The sequence below is a fragment of the Bubalus bubalis genome, chromosome 15 (genome assembly GCF_019923935.1).
Source record: "Bubalus bubalis isolate 160015118507 breed Murrah chromosome 15, NDDB_SH_1, whole genome shotgun sequence".
NCBI classification, from domain to species: domain Eukaryota; kingdom Metazoa; phylum Chordata; class Mammalia; order Artiodactyla; family Bovidae; genus Bubalus; species Bubalus bubalis.
In genome coordinates this window covers 401,140-425,711 of record NC_059171.1, presented here as the reverse complement: position 1 = coordinate 425,711, position 24,572 = coordinate 401,140, and the positions used below count along the sequence as shown (strand labels likewise).

Here is a 24,572-nt window from a genome sequence, read left to right as displayed (position 1 = left end):
TTGCCATAAGCCTCTGGTGGCTCCTTAAAACTAAGTTCCTTTAGCGTCTTCCCTCTCTCATCTTCACCTCCCTTCCTGACACTTCCAACCAGAAAAACTGAGAGCGGAAGAGCATGTAGCTCCCTGAAGCTGGTCCGTCTCTCCTCTGGTTAAGGCCATCCCTCCTGCTAGGTTGGGAAGGGAATATAATCAAGTTGTTGCCTATAGGTGTGACTAGAAGCTCTGCTTCGGGGAGGGGGAAAGAGGAAGTGCTAAATAAATGCCGAAAATGTGGAAGCACCAGCAGCTGAGTTATACCCCAGGCAGGAGCTGCAAGGATGGCCTCAGCACTGGGCAAGGACCGATAGGGGGCTGGAGGTTGGAGGAAGCCTCAGAGCTAGTAGCTGCTCGAGACGTCAGCTCTGGGGATATCCATGCGCTGGCCAAGTGCAATCTGAAGCGTTAAATCCTGATTAAGATGAGTGACCCACTTAATCTGTTATGGTGGAATTATTTGCTGAGCCACTCTCTCCTTTACCCAGAGAGTGAGTACTGAATTGAAAATCTGGGGACAAAGGTTCAGATTTCATGCATCTCTGAAGGTAGAGGAGGATGACAACAAATGACATTTCCAGTGTAAGAGAATCTTAGTGTCTCTTTCAGTGATCTTCAGAGAAGTGAATATAAATATAAAAGTATTTAAATTGATGTAGTTAATTTATACCTGATGAAAATGAATAGGAAAGCTTTCTTTGGGTAAAAATTAATGTTTCAGTATCAGTACAGATTGTAGTTTCTGCTGGAAAACAAGTTGTTCAAAATTCTTTTCAAAATTATTAATCAGACATGGGGTAAACTTACTATCTCCCCCAATATTTCTCTGACTACTGAGTTAGAATGAGCAACTGGGAAAGTTTGCATGAAAATTTTATTCTTAAAAATTATCTTAATTTTTAACTATACATAGATATTTAGATGTAGACGTTTGAAATGATACATAAATTTTATAATTTATGTCTAACTGATCTTTTGTAATTTATAAACTTTTATAATTAGAAGTATTAAATATCCTGCTTCTCTGATTTGTAAAGAAAAGGCTTGGGGCTTCCCTGGTGTCCTGTGGCTGAGGTGGGCTCCCAGTGCAGGGCCAGCTGTGAGCCCTGGTCAGGGAGCTGGATCCCACGTGCCACGACTTAGACCCAGTTTAGCCAAATAAAATATTAAGAAAATAAAAAAGACAAAAGGTTTAAGAACACTGAATGATTTTTAAATAAAAACTGCTCAATGTGATGCAGAACAGATTCCAAAATAGCAGCATTGTTGTATCACTCCAGGACTGCGGTCACAATTCTGAGTTCCCCACGTCATTTTTAAATTTATAGAGCCCGGTGCAAACCTGATTGATGTTCATTCTGCTGATATTTTTAGATGTTTTACACTCTATTTTCCTTTACTAAGTCCTGAGTTATCACTAGCTTCTTTTAGGAATAGCATTCTTTTGTGAATTCATCTTAAGACTTTAGTCCAATGTTTTTCTCCCAGATCTTTACCTGTCACTTGTGTTACAGACTCATCTGTGTAGGGGTTATTTTTCACCTAAGGTAAATTATCCTGCTTATAAACCCTATTAAATCTCATCTGTTTTCTCTCTCTATTGTTTGGTCATTAAAGTCAATAGGAAGCCATGTCCTGCTTTCCACATTGCCCAGCATTGTAATATAATTGACAGTTTTAATAAGCATAGGTCAGTGATGGTGGTGGTTTGGTCACTAAGTCGTGTCTGACTCTTCTGACCCCATGGACTATAGCCCGCCAGGCTCCTCTCTCTGTCCGTGGGATTCTCCAGGCAAGAATACTAGAGTGGGTTGCCCTGCCCTTCTCCAGGGGATCTTCCCAACCCAGGATCAAACCGGGGTCTCCTGCTTCACAGGTGGATTCTTAACCATCTAAGCCACCAGGGAAGCCCACTTACCTATCTACCTATCTATAAATTTACTACTGAGTCATGTAGTATATGATGGTCAATTTTCCTTTCTTGTATAATCTTTGTTTTCCTTGTGGTTGATAATCACCTTATTTTTAATTTGCCCTTTCTTCTGTAGAGGCAAAAGTACTTTTATGTTTCTCCAAAGCCTCCAACATTTCTGCCACACACCTGTCATTAAATTTATTGTATATTCAAACACAACAGTTCCTTTTTATTTCTCATAGTTTTTTTTCTGGAGTGTTTCATATTTTAGTGTATTTTGAACAAAATGTGTCTTAGACCTACTGACATCTTAGAGACTTCTCTTTCCTCTTTTCGTTTGGAATCTCCTATTTTCTAGACCCCTTGACCTCCTTTTCTTTTTCTTTTTTGGATTACTCCCTTGTTTGGTTGGAGCATATCTTGCATTAGCTTCCTGAGTAAAAGTTTGTTCTTGGGGCATACAGTTTTCAAGCTCTTGCATGTCTGAAAATATCTTTACTAGATTGATAATTTGTCTAGACTTCCAGGTTGAAAATTGTTTGCCCTCAGAATTTTGAAGACATTGTCCCTCATCTATTTTTTTGACCACTTGATAGGATATGTGGGATCCCCAACCGGGGATTGAACCCACACTCCCTGGCCTGGAAGCACAGTCTTAACCACTGGACCACCAGGGAAGTCCCTGTCCCGTAGTTTCCTGTTGCTGTGTTCCTGTTGACAAATCTCATACTAGTCTTATCCTTTGAAGTGGTCTATTTTTAGTTTGCTTTTGCCCCCTTCTAGAACTTTTACCTCCAGAAGCTTTGTCTCTGGAAGCTTTATTCTGAATCTTAATGTGTGTACCCCCCACTTTCCGCTGTCCAGTGTATTAAGCCGTGTACTTGATGAGCCACATCAGTACAAGATTCACATTTCCTAAGTCTGAAAATTTTTCTTATAATTTTCTTTAATATAATTTTCTTACAATATAATTTTTCTTATAATTATAATTTTTCTTATAATAAAATTTTTCTTATAATTTTCTTTAATATAATTTTCTTATAATTTTCTTATAATTTTTTCTTTAATATAATTTTCTTTCGCCCATTTTCTTTCTTCTTTCTAGAACTCTTATTGGTTATATAGCAACCTTTTTTTGGATAGAATGGCTGCTCTTTTTTCCTGTTTCCATATTATTTTTGTTCTAGTTTCTGGGGGATGTCTTGCAGTATTTTTTAATTTTGATCTCTCCATGCTTAATTTTAAAAAATATTTTCATGTTCATTGACTGTTCCTTTATCAGATCATCCTGTACTTGTTTCATGAGTATAGTATCTTTTCTTATTTCTGTGAGAATATTAATTGGTGGTTTGGTGATTTAGTCGTGAAGTCATGTCTGATTCTTGTGACCCCATGGACTATAGCCTACCAGGCTTCTGCATCCATAGAAGTTTTCAGGCAAGAATACTGGAATGTGTGGCCATTTCCTTCTCCAGAGGATCTTCCCGACCCAGGGATTGAATTTGGGTCTCCTGCATTGCAGGCTGTCTGAGCTCCAGAGAAGCCCTTGTGAGAGTATTAATCCCATCAAACTTTCTTTGTTACCTGGAATGCTTTTGCTTCTGCTGGGCTCCTTTTTATTTTTGTTTGCTTTAGTCTTTCTGTTTCATCCCAGACTTGGTTTTTAGTTTGGAGGGGCCTAGTAAATAATACTTGTTTCCCAAATTTGGAACCAACTGAGAAATAAACTTAAGAAACACACTGATGGAGATAAATTCCTAGGTTGAAGGATATGACTTTTTAGAGCTATAATGGGTTTTCTGCTGCATATACCCAGAATTGAATTTACTCCCTGAATGACAGCCAGAGCTGGGCAATCACAGATCAGACCTGCTGCACTGGGGCTCTCACCACCATACAGAGGGTGAGCATCCTGAGGATTTGCTTGCTCAGGTGGAAGTTGGAGAGGGGAGTTCTGATCAGAACATGCCTCGTTTCTTTTCCAGACCAGCTCAGTGGGTGATGGGAGGGAGCAGGAAGCTGGAAGCATTGCTAAATCGAACTCCTTACGTGTCTGAACATGAGACCATGAAATGCAGTGTTCCCTGTCCCCTCTACCCCTTTCATTAAATGTCTGGTGATTTTATTCCCCCTGTCCTGTTTTAACTGGGAAATTTTATGTGTCACTCTAATGTAATATTTGGCAAGCTTCAAGAGTGGTGGAGTAACTATTCAACATTTTGTTTGTGAGGTCCTCTCCTGAATTCTACCGTAGTGTCAGTATCTAGCTCTTTTCTCCTGGGGCATTCAGTTTTTCAAAGGGAGAATCCTTTCATCTTTGCAGTGGGGCATCTGTAGCTGCTGTCTTTCTGGCCACCGGGTTGAAGTCTGACCTTTCAGTATTAAACTCTACTTAATCTTGTAGTCTAACCCTCCAGCATCAACACCTCCTTTTTTGTTGTTGTTCGGTCGCTAAGTTGTGCCTGGCTCTGCACTCCCATGAACTGCAGCATGGCAGGCTTCCTTGTCCTGCACCATCTCCTGTTCCTGATAGGCTGTGATCTGAGGCTCCTCCTCCTCTGTTTCTACCCCAAAATGAGAGCAGAGTCATCTGGCTTGAGGGCTGGAGGCTAGGCGCATCCATTATCCGTCTTGTTTTAGCTCAGGACCTTCCTGTTTCCGTTGACCCTTTCTCTGCTCTGCTGACTCAGTTACCACTCCACCATCATCTTATCCTCCAAAATTCGTTGAAAACTGCCATCACTTGGTGTTTATTCTTTTGTTGTCCTTTTTTTATTCCTCGGTTGTGATTCTGAGTTTTGAGTAGGATAGGGAATAGACGGACATGACCAAACCACCACGCTTAACCGAAAGTGCTACAGGTTTTATTTTCACGTGAGCACCAACATAAGGCCGTCTTCATCCTCTGCAGTGTGTTTCTGAAAACTTCTGTAAACTTGTTTTGACTGTTGCTCACCTTTTAGTGTTAACAAATTACTCTGTTTCACATAACTGGAAATCCTTCTATTACCTTCAGATGAGACTGAAAGGAAAATAGGCCTACACAGGAATGCTGATTTGCTTGAGAAATTCATTTGTTTTACTTTTGAAAGTATTTCCCCTAAAATATAGTAGCTCAAAGGGTTTTAAATAGCAGGTATATTGTTAATCATATTGATTTGTTGTCTTATAGAAAGGAGAAAGTTGGCAAAGCAGCGTGAGGTAATTTCTGTGGATGAACTCAAAAGTCTGCTAACGTGCACAAGGGAACGCTTTTTAGATCATTTTGATGCTGTTCTTCCTAAAACAAGTCTAATAAAGACAGACAAAACGTCCAATATGTTACATGGTAAGTTTTTTGTTACTTTAAATAGTAGTCCTTTTTTTGTGTGTAGCATTTATGAGAGTTATTATTAAAACTTATAAAATGTATTGATCAAATCAAAATCTATCAAATTGTAGCAGTAATATATTTGTGTGTACAAGTATGTGTGTAAATATCAATATGTTGTATTTTTCATCATTTAGACATTAGAAATTTCCTGATGACTTTTTTTGTTAAGCATGTTCAGTATAATTGTTTTTGAGCGAAGGAGAAGCACTTCAAGGTAATTCCACTTAAAACTGTTACTAAGCTGCTGGAATGGATGGGTTTCTATTAAGCTATATTTTCATAAGGTGAGAAAAGTAGAACTTACTAAACTTAATGTAGTTAAAACTACATATAATAAGATGCTCCACACTTGCCATTTATTATAGTAGGAAGTCACCAAACTTCCTGAAGGAGCAGGAAATCATTTCTATACTAACTTGGCATTTCTATTTTCCTGCTTTCTCTTCTGGTGATGAATTTGCATAGAGTGAAGCTCTTCAGGATTTAAAAAGGAAGCGTTTAACAGTTGCCTGGCATTGTAAATGTATAGGATAATTTTTTGTTGTTGTTCTGTGAAAATCATTTTTATCCCATACATTAATAAGAAAATGGCCATAGAATCAAATTAATAATAATGTTTGTTGTGTGCCTTTTCTCTATTTGATGCCAGGAAGGCACACAAAGAATTAAAAGTTTGGGTGGGTCCTTGACTTTCAACAGGCTTATGATCTAGTTGGAAAAGAATATCAGCACAGTGTCTCGTGCCATGTGTGAAGGCCAGGCCTTTGGGGCGAGACGGCCAGGGCTCAGGCCTCAGCTGAGTGCCTTTGGGCAGGTTCTTCAACCTCTCCATGCCTGTTTCCTCATGTTTCAGATGGAGATAATGTTACCCAGTTACTAGGCTTATTATGAGGATTAACTGGGGTGATTCCTGTAAAACACTTAGCATGTAATCATCTCCAACAGCTGTGACCTGCCGTTGATGCTGCATGATAGCCGTTGTTAGCATCAGTGCGCGCTTAGTCACCAGGCCACTCCTGTGACTCATAGGAATGTTTGTCTGCCCCTTAATATTAAGCCTGTGGCATTTACATTTATATAGGTTGCATACTCAAATTTAATAATTTATATTGTAATATTTAGGGGGATAATTAATGTTTACTTTTATTTAACATGGCTTGTATTCTTCTGTGAACATAGCCTGTAATTGTTCAGATCTACTAATGGTTTTTTCTTTATCCATCTTTTGAAAAGCCATGCCAGCATTATAAAGCAGATGATTTCATCGTGAAGCTTATTCTTCATGAAATAGTCAGTATTTCACCACCCTTATTAAGAAGCAGGAACTACTATACTTGGATGGTGTTTGGTTGGGGCAATCCAGTATAGACATTAAAAATATTTTTAACTATTGAAGACTAAATAGTTTAAAAGTAAAGGAAAAATGGTATGCAGTTGGCTTCTGTTTTCATCTGTGATTAATTTTTCTTTTGAGTTCAAAAATTTCTTCCCAAATCATTATCACTTTGTAAGACCCTAAAGTATAAAATGGGTATTTTTTGTCAGGGTTGACAGTTAGTCAAACAGCTAATGTGCAGGAATTTTTAGTCAATTTATTTTGGAATCCATTAGTACAGTTAGTGATTTTGTCAGTCTTGAAACATTAAGATGTCCTCATAATTAATATTGAGAATGGAAGATGGCCCTCTGTCTTTAATGAGAATTGTGGATTATCAACAATCTCAATGTTAGTTCATTGCACCATACTGACCAAAAAGATAAGACACTCTTACATATAATACTTTATTACTAGTAAAATAGCATTTAATGTTAGTGATTTACTTGAAAATGAATATGTTAAAGCATCTTACATTAATATATGTGAGAATTATTTCTAAAGTAATCTTTACCCTCAAACGTCTTATTTATGGTATTATTGTACTTTTGAGAATGAAGTAATCTTTTAAAAATATAAATTTTTCAGGATATTGGTGCTAATTCCTCTTTCTAATATGGAGATCACATGTTATATCCCGTATATTCTCCACAGAGTTGTCTCTCTTTCATTTACAACTAATTTCACAAAAATAACAAAGTTATGCTTTCATTCCCTATAAGTCCTTGCAGTGCTAATTCCTCTTCTGAATTCTAGCCCATAACTTTTATTATGAGGAGAATGTAAAATAAAGCTCAATACTAATTTTTTTTTAATCATTTCCAAAAAACTTTTCTATGCCATTTTGCATAGTTCAGGTCATCAGAGATGCCCTTAATAAATGCCTGAGGCAGGCATTGTACAGTTAATCCAACTGGTTTTTATGTGTGTATCTACACGTACACATTTTTATATAGCAAAATTCAGTATGTTAATACCGTTCAGTACTCAAATGTGTTTCTTTCTCTTCAGATAACAGTTCACTGGAGCTTACTTCTTCCCACCTAGTGGAGACCAATCCTCTGGAGTGGCCAGAAAGGCATGTCCTTCAAAATTTGGAAACTTGTGAAAAAGCTAAACAAAAAATGAGGTAACGTTTAAATAGCTTATTATTTTTTATGACCTTTATTTTTTCTTAATCCTTAAATTGTGTTTATGAAATAGTAACTTATGGTTTTATTGTAAAGGATATGTGTGCTTACTGTAGATAGATAGATAGGTAGATCAAGATAGACTATTGCAGAGTAAGGTGTCCAGGAAATGCTCTTCCCCTTCCATATTCTACTTGTCCTTTCTGGGTGTACATAATCACAGGTAATAGGTTAGTGTATGACTTCCAGAACATCTTCCATAGAAGTACAAAAACATATGAATATGAAAGAGAAATTTTAAAAATATAGGAGTGTGTGTGTGTGTATGTATGGTCACTCAGTCGTCTCCGACTCTTTGTGACCCCATGGACTGGGGCCCACCAGGCTCCTCTGTCCATGGGATTCTCCAGGCAAGAATACTGGAGTGGGTTGCCATTTCCTTCTCCACAGGAATGTGTAAAATAAAGTAAAAGTACTCTTTTCCTTGAAGCCATTTTAAAATGTTCCTGTTTTACATTTTTATGTTTGTATATATTAACTGTCTCTAAGAGGCAGAGTTTGTTTTTGCTTTGTTTTTGGTTTAGTATATAGCAGGCACTCAGTACATCATTGTTGAGTGGTGGAAGAATGGAATAAAGAAAAGGAATTTGACTCTGTTGCACTGCCCTCCCAAATATTGCAAATCACGTTCATATTTTTAGCTCCTCTGCTGAGAACATTTATCACTTCAGATCTGTCTAGTCAAAGGTATGATTTTTCCAGTAGTCATGTATGCATGTGAGAGTTGGACTATAAAGAAAGCTGAGTGCCAAAGAATTAATGCTTTTGAACTGTGGTGTTGGAGAAGACTCTTGAGAGTCCCTTGGACTGCAAGGAGATCCAACCAGTCCATCCTAAAGGAAATCAGGCCTGAATAGTCATTGGAAGGACTGATGCTGAAGCACTCCAACACTTTGGCCACCTGAGCAAAGAGTTGACTCATTTGAAAAGACCCTGATGCTGGAAAGATTGAAGATGGGAGGAGAAGGGGATGACAGAGGATGAGATGGTTGGATGGCATCACGAACTCAATGGACATGAATTTGAGTAAACTCGGGGAGTTGGTGATGGACAGGGAGGCCTGGCATGGTGCAGTCCATGGGTCGCAAAGAGTCGGACACAACTGAGTGACTGAACTGAACTGATAACATTTTGTTCATAGATATCAACAAATATTTACTGAGTACCAACTGTGTGTTAAGCTCTCCTGTTAGAGCTTGCCTTTTAAGGGGGAGAGACAGTCAACAGAACTCAATAAGCAGACAAACACAAGGCTTGGAAACCTATCTGTGTGTAACGAATGAGGCTGCGGGACTGAAGGAGAGTGGTTTTATTTGTTGGCATGGGAGGGATGGCCAGGGCGGGCACCCTGAGGAGTTACGCTGGAGCTGAGATCTTGTGGGTAAATGAGTGAAGCACATGAAGGCACTTGGCCCTTACAGGTGTTGATGCGGTCTTTGAATCGTAAGTGCCTTGGTAAGCTTTCCATGGATTTTCTGTCAGTGATGTGATCTGATTTTGCAAAATAACATTCTTTTTTGTGGTGAATGGATTGTGGAAAGAAGATATTAGGAACAGACAGATCACTTAGGTGGCTTTCTCTGTAGGCTGAGAGGTAACTTTGACTTCTAACTAGAGTAGTAGTGGAGACAAGTTTGGAGAATATTTTGGTGCTAAGCTAGGGAAAAAAAGAAACTTCCTGTTTTTTTCCTGCCCATTTTCTCTGAGAAGAGAGAGAGAGGCATCTTAGACAGTTTAGATTTCTGGCTTGAACAGCAGGTGGGTGGCGTCCTCATGTTTTGAGGAAGATGGGTAAGTTGAAACAAGGGTGGGTTTGTGGAGAAAGATCAAGAATTCTGCTTTAGGGATGCTTTATTTGACCTATGGATTATGCATGAGGGCATATTAGGTGGAGAAATCTGGGAGTTTGTTTGGAGTTATCACTAAAAGGGTTTCTTTAATATATGCTAGTGGATGAGATGACATGGTGAGGCTGTATAGAAAAAGAGGAGGGCGTAAAGCCATTCCCTGGGGCTCTGTAACATTCACAGGTCAGGAGGAAAAGGCCAGTCTGGAAAGAAGATGGAGGAAAGGACAGGTTGCCCATAGAGACCTTGGATTTCCTGCTCGTCGATTTCAGATTGTGTGTTTCCACTTCCCGTTGTGAAGGACGAGGATGGACATCCCTGCTTCTCTTCACCTTTTATCCTCTTTCTTCCTCTGCACCTTATGTTATTTTGCAGTAGATAATCTTTTTTTTTCCTTAAAGTTATTTTTCTCCCATTTTTCTGACTTGATACTCTCATTTGGACTGACCCTGTCTCCTGCACAGCTGTTGTCCTGGTATTTCTTCTGATTACATTTCTAGATTAGATTAGACGTGTATTTTCTTGGATCTCATACCTTAATGAGAAGTCTGATGTGACACGGATTTTTGTTCCTTAATAGGTACTTTATTCTGTCTCTGAAACTTTTAGAATTTTCTGTTTTCCTTAATGTTCTGAAATTACATGAGGCCCTCATGGTGTGCAATGTTTTGGTCTTGAGGCTTTTGCCTTTTTATTAGCTCTTGGAAATCAGTTCAGTCACTCAGTCGTGTCTGACTCGTTGTGACCCCATGAACCGCAGCATGCCAGGCCTCCCTGTCCATCACCAACTCCCGGAGTTCACCCAAACCCATGTCCATTGAGTCGGTAATGCCATCCAGCCATCTCATCCTCTGTCGTCCCCTTCTCCTCTTGCCCTCAGTCTTTCCCAGCATCAGGGTCTTTTCAAATGAGTCAGCTCTTCGCATCACGTGGCCAAAGTAATGGAGTTTGAGCTTCAGCATCAGTCCTTCCAATGAACACCTGGGACTGATCTCCTTTAGCTCTTGGGAATATTCTTCTATTATTTCTTTGATAGTATTTGTCCTTCTGTTTTCTTTCTTCCTTATTTGTAATTATCTGTTTTACCTAATTTTAGATGCCTCAGATTGATTTTTCAATTTATATTTGATTCTTTCAATAATCCATGTCTTTGGACTTTCTGGGCAGCTCGGCAGTAGAGAGTCAGCCAGCCAATCAGGAGGCACCGATTCAGTGCTTGGTCTGGGTCAGCCCCATGCGCTACAGGGCACTTTGTGCCACAGCTGCTGAGCCTTGCTTTAGAGCCTGTGAACGGCAACTGTCGAGCCCGCGTGCCACTGCTACTGAGGCCTGGGAGCCCTGGAGTCTGTGCTCCACACAATAAAAGACACCGCTACGAGAAGCTGGCGCCTTGCAGCTAGGAAATAGCCCCCATTCTCTGCAGCTATAGAAAAAGTCCATGCAGCAGCAAGGACCCAGCACAGTGAGAAAAACAAATAAAAAAAGTTTGAAGAATGATTCTATAAAAAAATAATAATAGTCCATCTCTTCATCTTTTCTGCTCTGCATTCTGGTATATTTCCTTGACCTTTACTTTCATCTTTTCCAGTACATTTTTGGCAGCTATTAAAAAAATTCCTAATAATTCTTTTTTGTTATCTACCCTTTTTTCATAGCAACCTATTCTTATTAATAATAAGAATTGAGAAGATACTCTAAGGATATTAATTTATTAATTGGAATTTTCTTTTAACTTGTCTTATCTGTTCTTTAAATGATCCCATTATCCTTTAGATCTGTATCATTTGTTCCTCTGCTGTTTTTCTCTTCTGTGAAGCTTTTTAGTATCTGGTGGCCCTTGATTGTTCACAGCTGAGAATTTAGTCTTAGACTGTTTTATATTGGTAGTTGCCTACATTTCTCTCTATATGTGTGGTTCTGTTACCTGCCTGCTGTCACCAGAATTTATCCTGGGAGAAGGGAGATGAAGGGCAGCTGGGGGAAGGTAGCTTGGGTGCTTTCAGTTCAGTTCAGTCACTCAGTTGTGTCCGACTCTTTGTGACCCCATGAATCACAGCATGCCAGGCCTCCCTGTCCATCACCAACTCCCGGAGTTCACCCAGACTCACGTCCATCGAGTCAGTGATGCCATCCAGCCATCTCATCCTCTGTTGTCCCCTTCTCCTCCTGCCCCCAATCCCTCTCAGCATCAGAGTCTTTTCCAATGAGTCAACTCTTCGCATGAGGTGGCCAAAGTACTGGAGTTTCAGCTTTAGCATCATTCCTTCCAAAGAAATCCCAGGGCTGATCTCCTTCAGAATGGACTGGTTGGATCTCCTTGCAGTCCAAGGGACTCTCAAGAGTCTTCTCCAACACCACAGTTCAAAGGCATCAATTCTTGGGTGCTCAGCCTTCTTCACAGTCCAACTCTCACATCCATACATGACCACAGGAAAAACCATAGCCTTGACTAGACAAACCTTTGTTGGCAAAGTAATATTAGTCTCTGCTTTTGAATATGCTATCTAGGTTGGTCATAACTTTCCTTCCAGGGAGTAAGTGTCTTTTAATTTCATGGCTGCAGTCACCATCTGCAGTGATTTTGGAGCCCCCAAAAATAAAGTCTGACACTGTTTCCACTGTTTCTCCATCTATTTGCCATGAAGTGATGGGACCGGATGCCATGATCTTCGTTTTCTGAATGTTGAGCTTTAAGCCAGCTTTTTCACTCTCCACTTTCACCTTCATCAAGAGGCCTTTTAGTTCCTCCTCACTTTCTGCCATAAGGGTGATGTCATCTGCATATCTGAGGTTATTGATATTTCTCCTGGCAGTCTTGATTCCAGCTTGTGTTTCTTCAAGGGCTGTATTCTGGGGGCTTCGCCGCTGACGGTAGGTAGGACAGGCACCTAGTTCTGGATCTTCAGAGCGCAGTTTTTCTCTTGGAGGTAAAAGCATGAATCTAAGATGTGGAGTGGGAGGGTGTTCAGGTAGAGTTCTGAAAATGTATCAGCTGATGGCTGCCCGTTGCCACTCTGAGCTCCGGATTAGAGCCTGCCTGTGGTTTCCTGGGAGACGAAGACGTAGTCTGCCTTCTCTATAGGTTCCTTTTAATTCCTGCTGAGGAGTAGTCTAGTCATTCCTGAAATTCATTGAACCCTTTGGTCCACTCCTCTTCCTTCTTCCTTTTTGAGCCCTGTTATAAACCTAATGCCTGGTACTTCAGCATTGTGATTTTTCTTTTTTTGAATGGAGAGGTTAATGTGTATGTTTGATGCATCATCTTGAACCAGAAGAAGCTTGTTTGTAGTTTAGGTGTAGCTCAAATACCACCTTTCTCTTAAGGCTTGTAGAAATGCTGCAGTTAAAAGACTGTGCTATTACTTCTTTCATGAGACTTGTTTTATTGTGCCTTTCCTGCCTCATTCTACACTGATGTATTTATCTCCTTTCGCTCTCCTTCCCTCCTTTCTCCTACTTTAAGTCATACCTGTACACAGTCATGAACAGTGATTAGGGGTCTATAAATTATTATCAGTGAACTTTTTTTTAGTACCTCACGGTGATAATTACAGAGTAAATACTCAATACGTATTTGTGGACAGTTCAAAATACGGGAGGATACCATCTGATTCTTGGCTGGAAACCAAAGTTATATAGTGTCATAATTTGTTATATGTTAAAACAGATTCAGCTGAAGAATAAAAGACCATTACAGAGTGACATTCAGAAATCATAAGGATTTGGTTTTGTTTATTTATCTGGCTGTGAGTGAAAGTCGCTCAGTTGTGTCCGACTCTTTGTGACCCCGTGGATTCTACCATCCCTGGACTTCTCCAGGCGAGAATCCTGGAGTGGGTAGCCTTTCCCTTCTCCAGGGGATCTTCCCAACCCAGGGGTGAAACCCAGGTGTCCTGAACTGCAGGCAGGTTCTTCCCCGCTGAGCAGCAGGGCAGCCCTTGTTGGTCGTGTTAGGTCTTTGTGGCGGGGCGCTGGCTCCTCTTCTTGGCGGGGCACCGGCTCCTTGTTGGGTGCGCGGGCTTCTCAAGCTTTGTCACGCAGGTGAGACTTGCTGCTCCGTGGCATGTGGGATCTTACTTCCCTGACCAGGGATTGAACTTCTGTACCTGTACTGGAAGGCAGATTCTCAATGACTGGACCACCAGGGAAGTACCAGGAATTTGGTTTTAGACAAACTCAGTCACCTGTTAGGTGACTTTGTTGACTCATCTGTAAGATGGAGATAACAAGCCCAGTTCTACTTCAAAGTTCTGACAATTTAATGAGATAATGTATGAAAAAATAGTTTGTAAGTTTGGAAACACTAAAAAGTGTTGTCAGTGTGTCTTGTTTTTTTTTTTACTCAAAATGTATCTTGTTGGTACACTTTATCACAAATGGGGCTTTAAAATTTTTCTGATATTTTTGTGTCCTGGGTTCTATGTGACTGCAAAGTATGCAGTTCCCCATCATAACTGGACTATCAAATGATTGAGAATAATATTGATTAAGATTTTGTTAGTCACTGTTAGAGAATGGCTATATAGAAATTAAATTCACCTCATCATGTAGTTCTTACCCTCCTGGGGTATAGCGTTTTGAGTGTTTTCTTGTTTGACTGTTTTTATGAGATATATATTTTCAGTTTAAAAATAAAGGGAATGAGTAGAAGAAAGAGACACTGTTGTATAGAAATATGTCTTAAGGCCGTAATGTCAACATTTTAGTTGTATAATTATCAATAAAAATGCTTGAGTGATTAATCAGGAAATAGTTGAATTAATACAAAGTCAGGAAATTAATGTTCTGTGCAGGTATTGAAAGATTTTATTTTTGCTTTGGTGACAGAGTAATAGTATGATTTGTAACTCAATGCTTGAGAAAACCTGTAGCATTCTCTGCTACTATTTTCTTCTTTCCAGTTTTTAAAAACCGAGCTTTTTGGGTTCATAGAGTGATAGAGTAGAATTGGTACCTAATTCAGAGTCAGGCTAGTTCTGATTCTGTCATTTAAAAAATCTTGTCACCGCGGGTCTGTAAGGCACTATTGTGTGGTAAGAATAGTAATCGTTTTTTAGGCTTGGTATGATACGAACTTTACAAAGTTCTTATTTTCAGGTGTTAATTTCATTTTGAGATAAGACCTGTCCTGTCTTTTTCAAGGGAATTTGTGAGGATTAAGAATATATTGTAGGGACTTCCCTGGTGGTCCAGTGGTTGGGAGTCCACCTTGCAATGCAGGGGACACAGATTCGAGCCCTGGATGGGGAACTAAGATCCCACATGCTGCAGAGGAAGCAACAGCTGAGCCCTCTCCCTCCAAAGCCCATGGGCCACCACGAGAGCCTGTGCACAGCAACAGAAGACCTGTGCGAAGCAGCTAGACCTGATGCAGCCAAATAAATAAAAATTTTAAAAAAAGAGAGAATATATTGTATGCAGTTTGAAAAGTATGAAGTCCTGCCTATATTTCAGGTATAATAATAATTTAGTATTTATTCCTAACGTCATAATCATGGCTAGAAGAGACCTTGGAGAAATATCTGATTACCATCTCATTTCATGGTTGTGCTTTACATAATCTTTGAAGTTTATAGAACATTGGAACATTCGGTCTCTGCCTTCAGAATTTACAATATTATGGGGCTTTGGAACATACAAGAGAGTTTAGATTTAAATTTTATAGAATTGATGACTTCACACTAATAATGATAGTGTGATAGCATGATAATGGTAGCATGAATGTGATCAATCGTGCCAAATATAAAGAATATAATTATTTTAGTTAAGTAGTAACATTGTTTTGACATGATAACTGCAAGTTTTCCTGTAACCTACATACAGATTTTTGAAAATATGCTTTGATTCTAAATGATTTGCAAAGATTTTACTTTTTTTCTTTCTTAAATGTGTAGATCTTCAGTTTTGTGTGTGTGTGTATTTTTCTGGTTTCTGTTCATAGTAGCTTTTCCTGACCATGGAGAATTCTAATCTGCTTTTAATAAATCTACATAATTTTTTTTTTCTTCTCAGAACTGGTTCATTACCTCGTTCATCTGAACAATTGCTGGGCCACAAAGAGGGTCCACGGGATTCAGTCACATTATTGGATGCTAAAGAATTGCTTAAATTCTTTACCTCAGACGGATTACCAATTGGAGATCTTCAGCCTTTACAGATTCAAAAAGGGTAAGTTATAAACTTATGACTTCCAATTAATTTTTTAAGGAATCATTTTAAAAGCACATTGCCTCTTACTTCTTCAGTTATGTGTTTAGATCTAACATCCAGTTAGATGTTCTGTGCCACTTTGACAAAGTCTACGAGTTTGAGCCCAGTGTTTATCAGTTGGCCTTAATTCTCACATGTTGCCTTAGCCTAATGTTCTCCTCTTTGTAGTGCTGAGTATAAAGGAAACAGGAATAATAAAAACCACCTTAACATATTTCTTGTAGAAGTGAGCTTCTATTTTGTAGACAGATGGCAATACTTTTTCAGAAAAATTATAATTTGACTTGCAAAAATTTTTTTAATTCTCTTTTCTATCACTTTCTAGTTTTTACTTTACTACTACTTAATCATAACATTGTCAGTTATGCCTAATAGTAGCAAAAAGGATAGCCTTTCAACTGAGAAGAATGGGAAAGTGTAATAAAAATGATTTTGAAACTATACCAAGTAAAACTCACCGTCAACTTGAATAATTTACAACTAATTTGACTTCCAAGACAGCTTCCACTAAGTTGCTAATTAATAAAATCAGTTCAGTTCAGTAGCTCAGTCATGTCCAACTCTTTGAGACCCCATGAATCGCAGCACACCAGGCCTCCCGGTCCATCACCAACTCCTGGAGTTCACTCAAACTCACGTCCATCGAGTCAGTGATGCCATTCAGCCATCTCATCCTTTGTCGTCCCCTTCTCCTGCCCCCAATCCCTCCCAGTATCAGGGTCTTTTCCAATGAGTCAACTCTTCGCATGAAGTGGCCAAAGTACTGGAGTTTCAGCTTTAGCATCATTCCATCCAAAGAACACCAGGACTGATCTTTAGAATGGACTGGTTGGATCTCCTTGCAGTCCAGTGGACTCTCAAGAGTCTTCTCCAACACCACAGTTCAAAAGCATCAATTCTTCGGTGCTCAGCTTTCTTCACAGTCCAACCCTCACATCCATACATGACTACTGGAAAAACCATAGCCTTGACTAGACGGACCTTTGTTGGCAAAGTAATGTCTCTGCTTTAGAATATGCTATCTAGGTTGGTCATAACTGGGTGTTGCAAAATCGTGACATGAAATACTTGTGAGATTTGAATACCTTGTTCACTGCCCCAGTTTCTTCTTGTTAATCCATTTTTATGAGAATCTTCCAAAGGACCTTAAAAATTATAGAACATTTTGATTACTTTTACAAAGCTTGTTTTGGCAAGTAGGACTCTTTGCGACCCCATGGACTGTAGCCTATCAGGCTCCTCCATCCATGGGATTTTCCAGGCAAGAGTGCTGGAGTAGATTGCCATTTCCTTCTCCAGGGGGTCTTCCCGACCCAGGAATCAAACCCGGGTCTCCCACATTACAGGAAGACGCTTTACCATCTGAGCCACCAGGGAAGCCCAAATTTAAGGGTTGATTTTGGAAAGAATTTATCATGTGCGTGGTCACTAAAGAGAGAGAGAGATGGGGAGCAACTTAGGAGATATGATGGTCTTAATAGTTCTGAGTTTTAATGACTTAATGATTTTAATGACATAAAAACAGTGTAATTTTAGAGTAATTTTCTTATACCTTTGAGAGATTGATAATCCTTTCTGTGGGAATCAAGAACAGGAAGAATTATATGTACGTTTTCATCTATTTAGTTATTGGCTCCTGTCCTTCCAAATTATTAAGCGTGAACTGGCAGAGTCAGATGTGTTTGCCAAAACTGAATTATGTAGGTTGTACTCTTTTTGACCAGAATGTCTTTGTAGCTGCAGTGTCAAGGGGGATGCTATTAATCCTCCTGTAGCTTACCCGTGATTTATCTGGGGGAGTTTGATACAATTCCTTGGTGTTAGTAAAGAACTGTGTCATTATCAACCGTATCTTGTGTTAAAGTTGAAGGATGGGCTTTCATGGTAATGACTCATGGACCTGTGGGCTTTACTGACTGTCTACTGAGGACCGCCTGCAAAGCAGTACTAAGCAGAGTGCAGGAACGACACCTGTGCATATAAAGGAAGTAGTAAACATTGACAAAACACATACTTACTAAAGCATTTCCTTCAGAAAGAACAAGGTGTGCGTAAAATTAAACACAAATAGATAAAGTTGCTGGGAGAGATGAAAATAAATGGAAGACAACGTGGTAAAGGAAGGAAGTGAAATGCTAGGCACCTAAATAGTTTTATATTACAGAATTATTCCCTTGAATAGTTAGTCATAAAATACTGGGATCATTGCCATTTGTTAGTGTTACTTTATGTGAAGCACTTTAAATGAATGCATTAGAATATAAATCCTGGTTTTCAGGATTCATTAACTTGCATATGTCTTACATTTTAATGTAATAATTTCAAATGCTTATCTTATACTCTATAGATTATTCAGTGTCATGTGGGCAGTTTTCATTACTAAAGCCAAGGCGGGGAGTGTGATAGTGAATTATTCTTGATACTCCACTACCTACTTGTTTTTCTGTTTACCATTTGTAAGTCTTCTGAAGTCAAGCCCCTGGTGTCTCCTTCTGCCTATTACCAGCGTAAAGAAACTTGCATAATTCTCCCATCCCCACCTCTAACCTGTTCTGAGCTCCAGGAATCATGATGCAGTTCATCAGAACAGTGCCTCCCCACCCAGGCAGAGAAGGAGGACTCTAGTTAGAATAACTCAGAAAGCTTAACCTGACCATAGGTGCCAACATGGAGGTACTGAGCATGAGTATTTAAGTTCACCACAGGACTGGTTCTGACACACCTGCTGATTGGAACCAGCGTTAGAAGAAGAGCTGAGATCAGCGGTTAGTCTTTATATCCACTGATGTTTAAAAGGTCACTGATTCTTAAAATAGGTGTCAAAATGACTATGTTCCCAGGCATAGAAAAATCTGGATTCCCCATGTGGTACAGTAGGAACTAAATACCTCTTTTGTTACTGAAGATCTGAGTTTGACTTTAATTATTCCACTGCAAGAAAAGAATTTAACTGTTAATAAATGCATAAGCAGTTTACTACACCAGGAATAACATATGCTTCAGGAATAATGCTGCTTCTTGAATTTCCCCTACAGATCATGTTCTATTCTTGATTTAACCATGTCTCAGAATAGTTTTGTAAAATAAGTAATATTACCATATTTAGAAGCTTGGGACAGAGAAAATGTGACGAAACCCCTAGGCTTAACCTTACTTCATTTTCTTCTTTGGCTTCCTGATGTAATTCAGTTTTAATCCCATATAATATCTAGTTATAGAGAAGGAAGTCAGACTTCCTTCTTGAGACAGTTTCTTGAACTTTCTCACCAAATAAATGCAAATGGAAAGCTTTTTGTTTCAGGCAGAAGACTTTTGTCCTGACACCAGAACTTAGTCCTCGGAAACTTCGTGGTTTACCTTTTGAAAAAGCTTCAGTATGTCATTATCATGGAATTGAGTGAGTTTTTAATTTTCATTTTATTCTTCTGTGTGTTCTTAATGTGGCTTATCTTCTGTGACTGTGAAGAATGACTGTAACAAACGGATAGAAGTTGAGATAGAGAACCAAAGAACCCTCAAAAAAACCCTCAAAAAACAAGTATTACATACTCAAATAATTTGTCTTCTGTTGGTAAAAAAAGATATTTGTTGATTAATCAGTTTTACATTTAAATGTCCTATTACTAGTTATTGGGTATTTTAGTCAATTATTTTGGGCCCTACTTTGTATATTGTATATAAATGTATATTTACACTACTGGGCACATTGATATTCTCTGGTCATTGTAACTGCTCAGGAGCTGTTAGATGAAATGTATTCTCATTTGCAATATGTTAATTGTGTGTACATTTTTACGGAATTTTAATTGACCTGTTTGAATAAAATTTCAAAGGGTTCTCTTACTTAGAAGCATCAGCACTTCCTGAGGCCATGTGTGCATCTACCATTTTCACCGGGATAAGAAAGGAAATGATGGAAATAATATATTTTAGGTTAAATTTACAAGACCCTAGTGATTCATTTTGCAAACTATTTCACATTCCTAAAGCAAAGCATTATTTTATATTGATTTTCCATAAATGAAAATAGAAAAGGACTTGATTTTTACCTTGATCTCTTGCCTTCTCCGAGAAGCACCTTTATCAGTGAGCAAAAGAAATATACTACTTTGGTTGTCTTGTAAACTTAATCTTTATGTCACATAACTTTAAACCTTCTTTACTGATAACGATTCACTCAGGGGCTAAAGATACAAGAGACTGTAAGACAACTATTTCGGCCCTTAAGAAACATGTACTCTAGTAGGGGAGAAAGAAAGACATGACTTTAGTAGGATGTCAGTTCAATTCAGTTCAGTTCAGTCGCTCAGTCGTGTCTGACTCTTTGCGACCCCATGAATCGCAGCACGCCAGGCCTCCCTGTCCATCACCATCTCCCGGAGTTCACCCAAACTCATGTCCATCGAGTCAGTGATGCCATCCAGCCATCTCATCCTCTGTCGTCCCCTTCTCCTCCTGCCCCCAATCCCTCCCTGCATCAGTCTTTTCCAATGAGTCAACTCTTCACGTGAGGTGGCCAAAGTACTGGAGTTTCAGAATGTAAACGGTGTTAAAAATACCAGTATATAACACTGCCCAGTGTGTGAAACAAGTAAACACCACAAATTGAGAATTTCAGTGAGGACATCTGAACTAAGTTTGAAGGAATGAAGAGGAATTTATCTGACCAAAAAGGCAGTATCTATGGGAGGAATGAAAACCACAATCACAGGAAACTAACCAAACTGATCACATTGACCACAGCCTTGTCTAACTCAGTGAAACTATGAACCATCTCATGTGGGGCTACCTAAGAAGGACGGGTCATGCTGGAGATGTCTGACAGAATGTGGTCCACTGGAGAAGGGAATGGCAAACCATTTCAGTATTCTTGCCTTGAGAACCCCATAAATAGTATGAAAAAACAAAAAGATAATGACACTGAAAGATGAACTCCCCAGGTCAGTGGGTGGCCTGTTGGAGGTGCTACTGGAGATCAGTGGAGAAATAACTCCAGAGCATGAAGAGGCTGAGCCAAAGCAGAAACAACATGCAGTTGTGGATGTGCCTGGTGATAGAAGCAAGGTCTGATGCTGTAAAGAACAGTATTACATAGGAACCTGGATTGTTTGGTCCATGATTCAAGGCAAATTGGAAGTGGTCAAACAGGAGATGGCAAGACTAAACATTGACATTTTAGGAATCAGTGAACTAAAATGGACTGGAATGAGTGAATTTAATTCAGATGACCATTATATCTACTACTGTGGCCAAGAATCCTTTAGAAGAAATGGAGTAGCCCCCATAGTCAACAAGAGAGTCTGAAATGCAGTACTTGGGTGCAATCTCAAAAATGACAGAAGATCTCTGTTCATTTCCAAGGCAAACCATTCAGTATCACAGTAATCCAAGTCTATGCCCCAACCAGTAATGCTGAAGAATCTGAAGTTGAACGGTTCTATGAAGACCTACCAGACCTTCTGGATCTAACACCCCAAAAAGATGTCCTTTTCATTATAGGGGACTGGAATGCAAAAGTAGGAAGTCAAGAAACACCTGGAGTAACAGGCAAATTTGGCCTTGAAGTACAGAATGAAGAAGGGCAAAGGCTAATAGAGATTTGCCAAGAGAATAGCAAACACCCTCTTCCAACAACACAAGAGAAGACTCTACACATGGACATCACCAGATGGTCAACACTGAAATCAGATTGATTATATTCTTTGCAGCCAAAAATGGAGAAGCTCTATACAGTCAGCAAAAACAAGACTGGGAGCTGACTGTGGCTCAGATTATGAACTCCTTATTGCAAAATTCAGATTTAAATTGAAAAAAGTAGGGAAAAACACAGACCATTCAGGTATGACCTCAATCATATCCCTTAGGATTATACAGTGGAAGTGACAAATAGATTCAAGGGTTTGATCTGATAGACAGAGCGCCTGAACAACTAGGGACAGAGGTTTGTGACATTGTAGAGGAGGCCTTACAGATAGCTGAGGAAAGAAGAGAAGTTAAAGGCAAAGGACAAAAGGAAAGATATACCCATTTGAATGCAGAGTTCCAAAAAATAGCAAGGAGAGATAAGAAAGCCTTCCTCAAAGAAATAGAGGAAAACAACAGAATGGGAAAGACTAGAGATCTCTTCAAGAAAATTAGAGATACCAAGGGAACATTTCATGCAAACATGGGCACAATAAAGGATGGAAATGGTATGGACCTAACAGAAGCAGAAGATATTAAGAAGAGGTGGCAACAATACCCGGAAGAACTATACAAAATAGATTTTCATGACTCAGATAATCATGATGGTGTGATCACTCACCTGGAGTCAAACATCCTGGAATGAGAAGACAAATGGGCCTTAGGAACCCTCACTATGAACAAAGCTAGCGGAGGTGATGGAATTCCAATTGATTTATTTCAACTCCTGAAAGATGATGCTGTGAAAGTGCTGCACTCAGTATATCAGCAAATTTCAAAACCTCAGCAGTGGCCACAGGACTGGAAAAGGTCAGTTTTCATTCCAATCCCAAAGAAAGGCAATGCCAAAGAATTCTCAAACTACCGCACAATCGCACTCATCTAACACGCTAGCAAAGTAATGCTCAAAATTCTCCAACCCATAGGCAGAGGACCAGAGATCAAATTGCCAAAGCAAGAGAGTTCCAGAAAAACATCTATTTCTGCTTTATTGAGTATGATAAAGCCTTTGACTGTGTGGATCACAACAAACTGGAAAATTCTTGAAGAGATGGGAATATCAGACCACCTGACCTGCCTCCTGAGGAATCTGTATGCAGGTCAGGAAGCAACAGTTAGAACTGAACATGGAACAACAGACTGGTTCCAAATAGGGAAAGGAGTGTGTCAAGGCTGTATATTGTCACCCTGCTTATTTAACTTCCATGCAGAGTACATCATGAGAAATGCCGGGCTGGAAGAAGCACAAGCTGGAATCAAGATTGCAGGAGAAATAATAACCTCAGATATGCCGATGGCAGCACCCTTATGGCAGAAAGCGAAAAAGAACTGAAGAGCCTCTTGATAAAAGTGAAAGAGGAGAGTGAAAAAGTTGGCTTTAAACTCCACATTCAAAAAACTAAGATCATGGCATCTGGTCCCATCACTTTATGGCAAATAGATGTGGAAACAATGGACACAGTGACAAACTTTAATTTTTTGTGCTCCAAAATCACTGCAGATGGTGACTGCAGCCATGAAATTAAAAGACACTTGCTGTTTGGAAGAAAAGCTATGACCAACCTAGACAGCATATTAAAAAGCCAGAGACATTGAGTTGCCAAAAAAGGTCTGTCTATTCAAAGCTATGGTTTTTCCAGTAGTCATGTATGGATGTGAGAGTTGGACCATAAAGAAAGCTGAGAGCTGAAAAATTGATGCTTTTGAACTGTGGTGTTGGAGAAGACTCTTGAGAGTCCCTTGGACTGCAAGGAGATCCAACCAGTCCATCCTAAAGGAAATCAGTCCTAAGTATTCATTGGAAGGACTGATGCTGAAGCTAAAACTCCATTGCTTTGGCCACCTGATGTGCAGGACTGACTCATTTGAAAAGACGCTGATGCTGGGAAAGATTGAGGGCAGGAGGAGAAGGGGACGACAGAGGATGAGATGGTTGGATGGCATCACCAACTCAATGGACATGAGTTTGAGTAAGCTCTGGGAGTTGGTAATGGAAAGGGAGGCCTGGCGTGCTGCAGTCCATGGGGTCACAAAGAGTTGTACATGACTGAGCAACTGAACTAATAATGCGAGGAATGAAGTGCAGTGGTACAGATTCTAGAAAGAGGAAATGACATTTTTGTTTCTGAATAAGACTAAAGACGTATACTGTACTGTATTGAGACCAAATCATGAAGATCATTGTTGACGTGAGAGGGAGATTGTTCCTTATTACTGTGGCAGTAGAGGAAACCTTTATTTTTAAAGCATGAAATCATATGCTTGGTTTGTGCCATTGAAAGAAATCTCATTGTCCGTTGATAAACTCAGGTGAAGTATTTCAAGGAAGAGATGTGAAAGGACTGACATACTGTCAACACCCTGTGAATAAGGAGGATGTGGGAGCTGGCAGCATCTTAAGACCATTCGTGCATGAGACAGGAGACGCATAGGACCAGTACACAGTGAAAGGTGTTTTCTTTACCAGTCAGCCTTTTAAATTTACGTTAAGAATGTAAACTGAAACAACAGTGACCATCCTTTCCACCCATAAAATCATATTGATAATAAAGGGGCATGAGCCAGCCAGCTTGGAGTCTAAATTATTGCTCCCTGTATGGGAGAGTGATCAGTTCAGTCGCTCAGTCGTGTCCTGTTCTTTGCAACACCATGAACCACAGCATGCCAGGCCTCCCTGTCCATTACCAACTCCTGGAGTCCACCCAAACCCATGTCCATTGAGTCGGTGATGCCATCCAACCATCTCATCCTCTGTCATCCCCTCTCCTCCCACCTTCAATCTTTCCCAGCAGCAGGGTCTTTTCAAATGAGTCAGCTCTTCGCATCAGGTGGCCAAAGTATTGGAGCTTCAGCTTCAACATCAGTCTTTCCAATGAACACCCAAGACTGATCGCCTTTAGGATTGACCAGTTGGGTCTCCTTGCAGTCCAAGGGTCAAGAGTCTTCT

At 39.6% G+C, this 24,572-nt stretch overlaps 1 protein-coding gene across 6 annotated transcripts in view; it reads left to right on the top strand.

Moving 5' to 3' along the window:
- The window catches only part of LOC102389419 (MDM2 binding protein), a 77,272-nt gene that overhangs the window by 37,048 nt on the left and 15,652 nt on the right, over nt 1-24,572 (top strand). For 5 of the 6 annotated variants that reach the window (XM_025264938.3, XM_006074690.4, XM_044928488.2 and 2 more), the window contains 4 exons: nt 5,121-5,276; nt 7,708-7,825; nt 15,746-15,901; nt 19,245-19,340. In XM_025264938.3, the coding sequence (XP_025120723.3) occupies nt 5,121-5,276; nt 7,708-7,825; nt 15,746-15,901; nt 19,245-19,340 (526 nt within the window). The remainder of the gene's footprint in view (nt 1-5,120; nt 5,277-7,707; nt 7,826-15,745; nt 15,902-19,244; nt 19,341-24,572) is intronic. The other variant, XM_044928486.2, reaches the window with a different exon arrangement.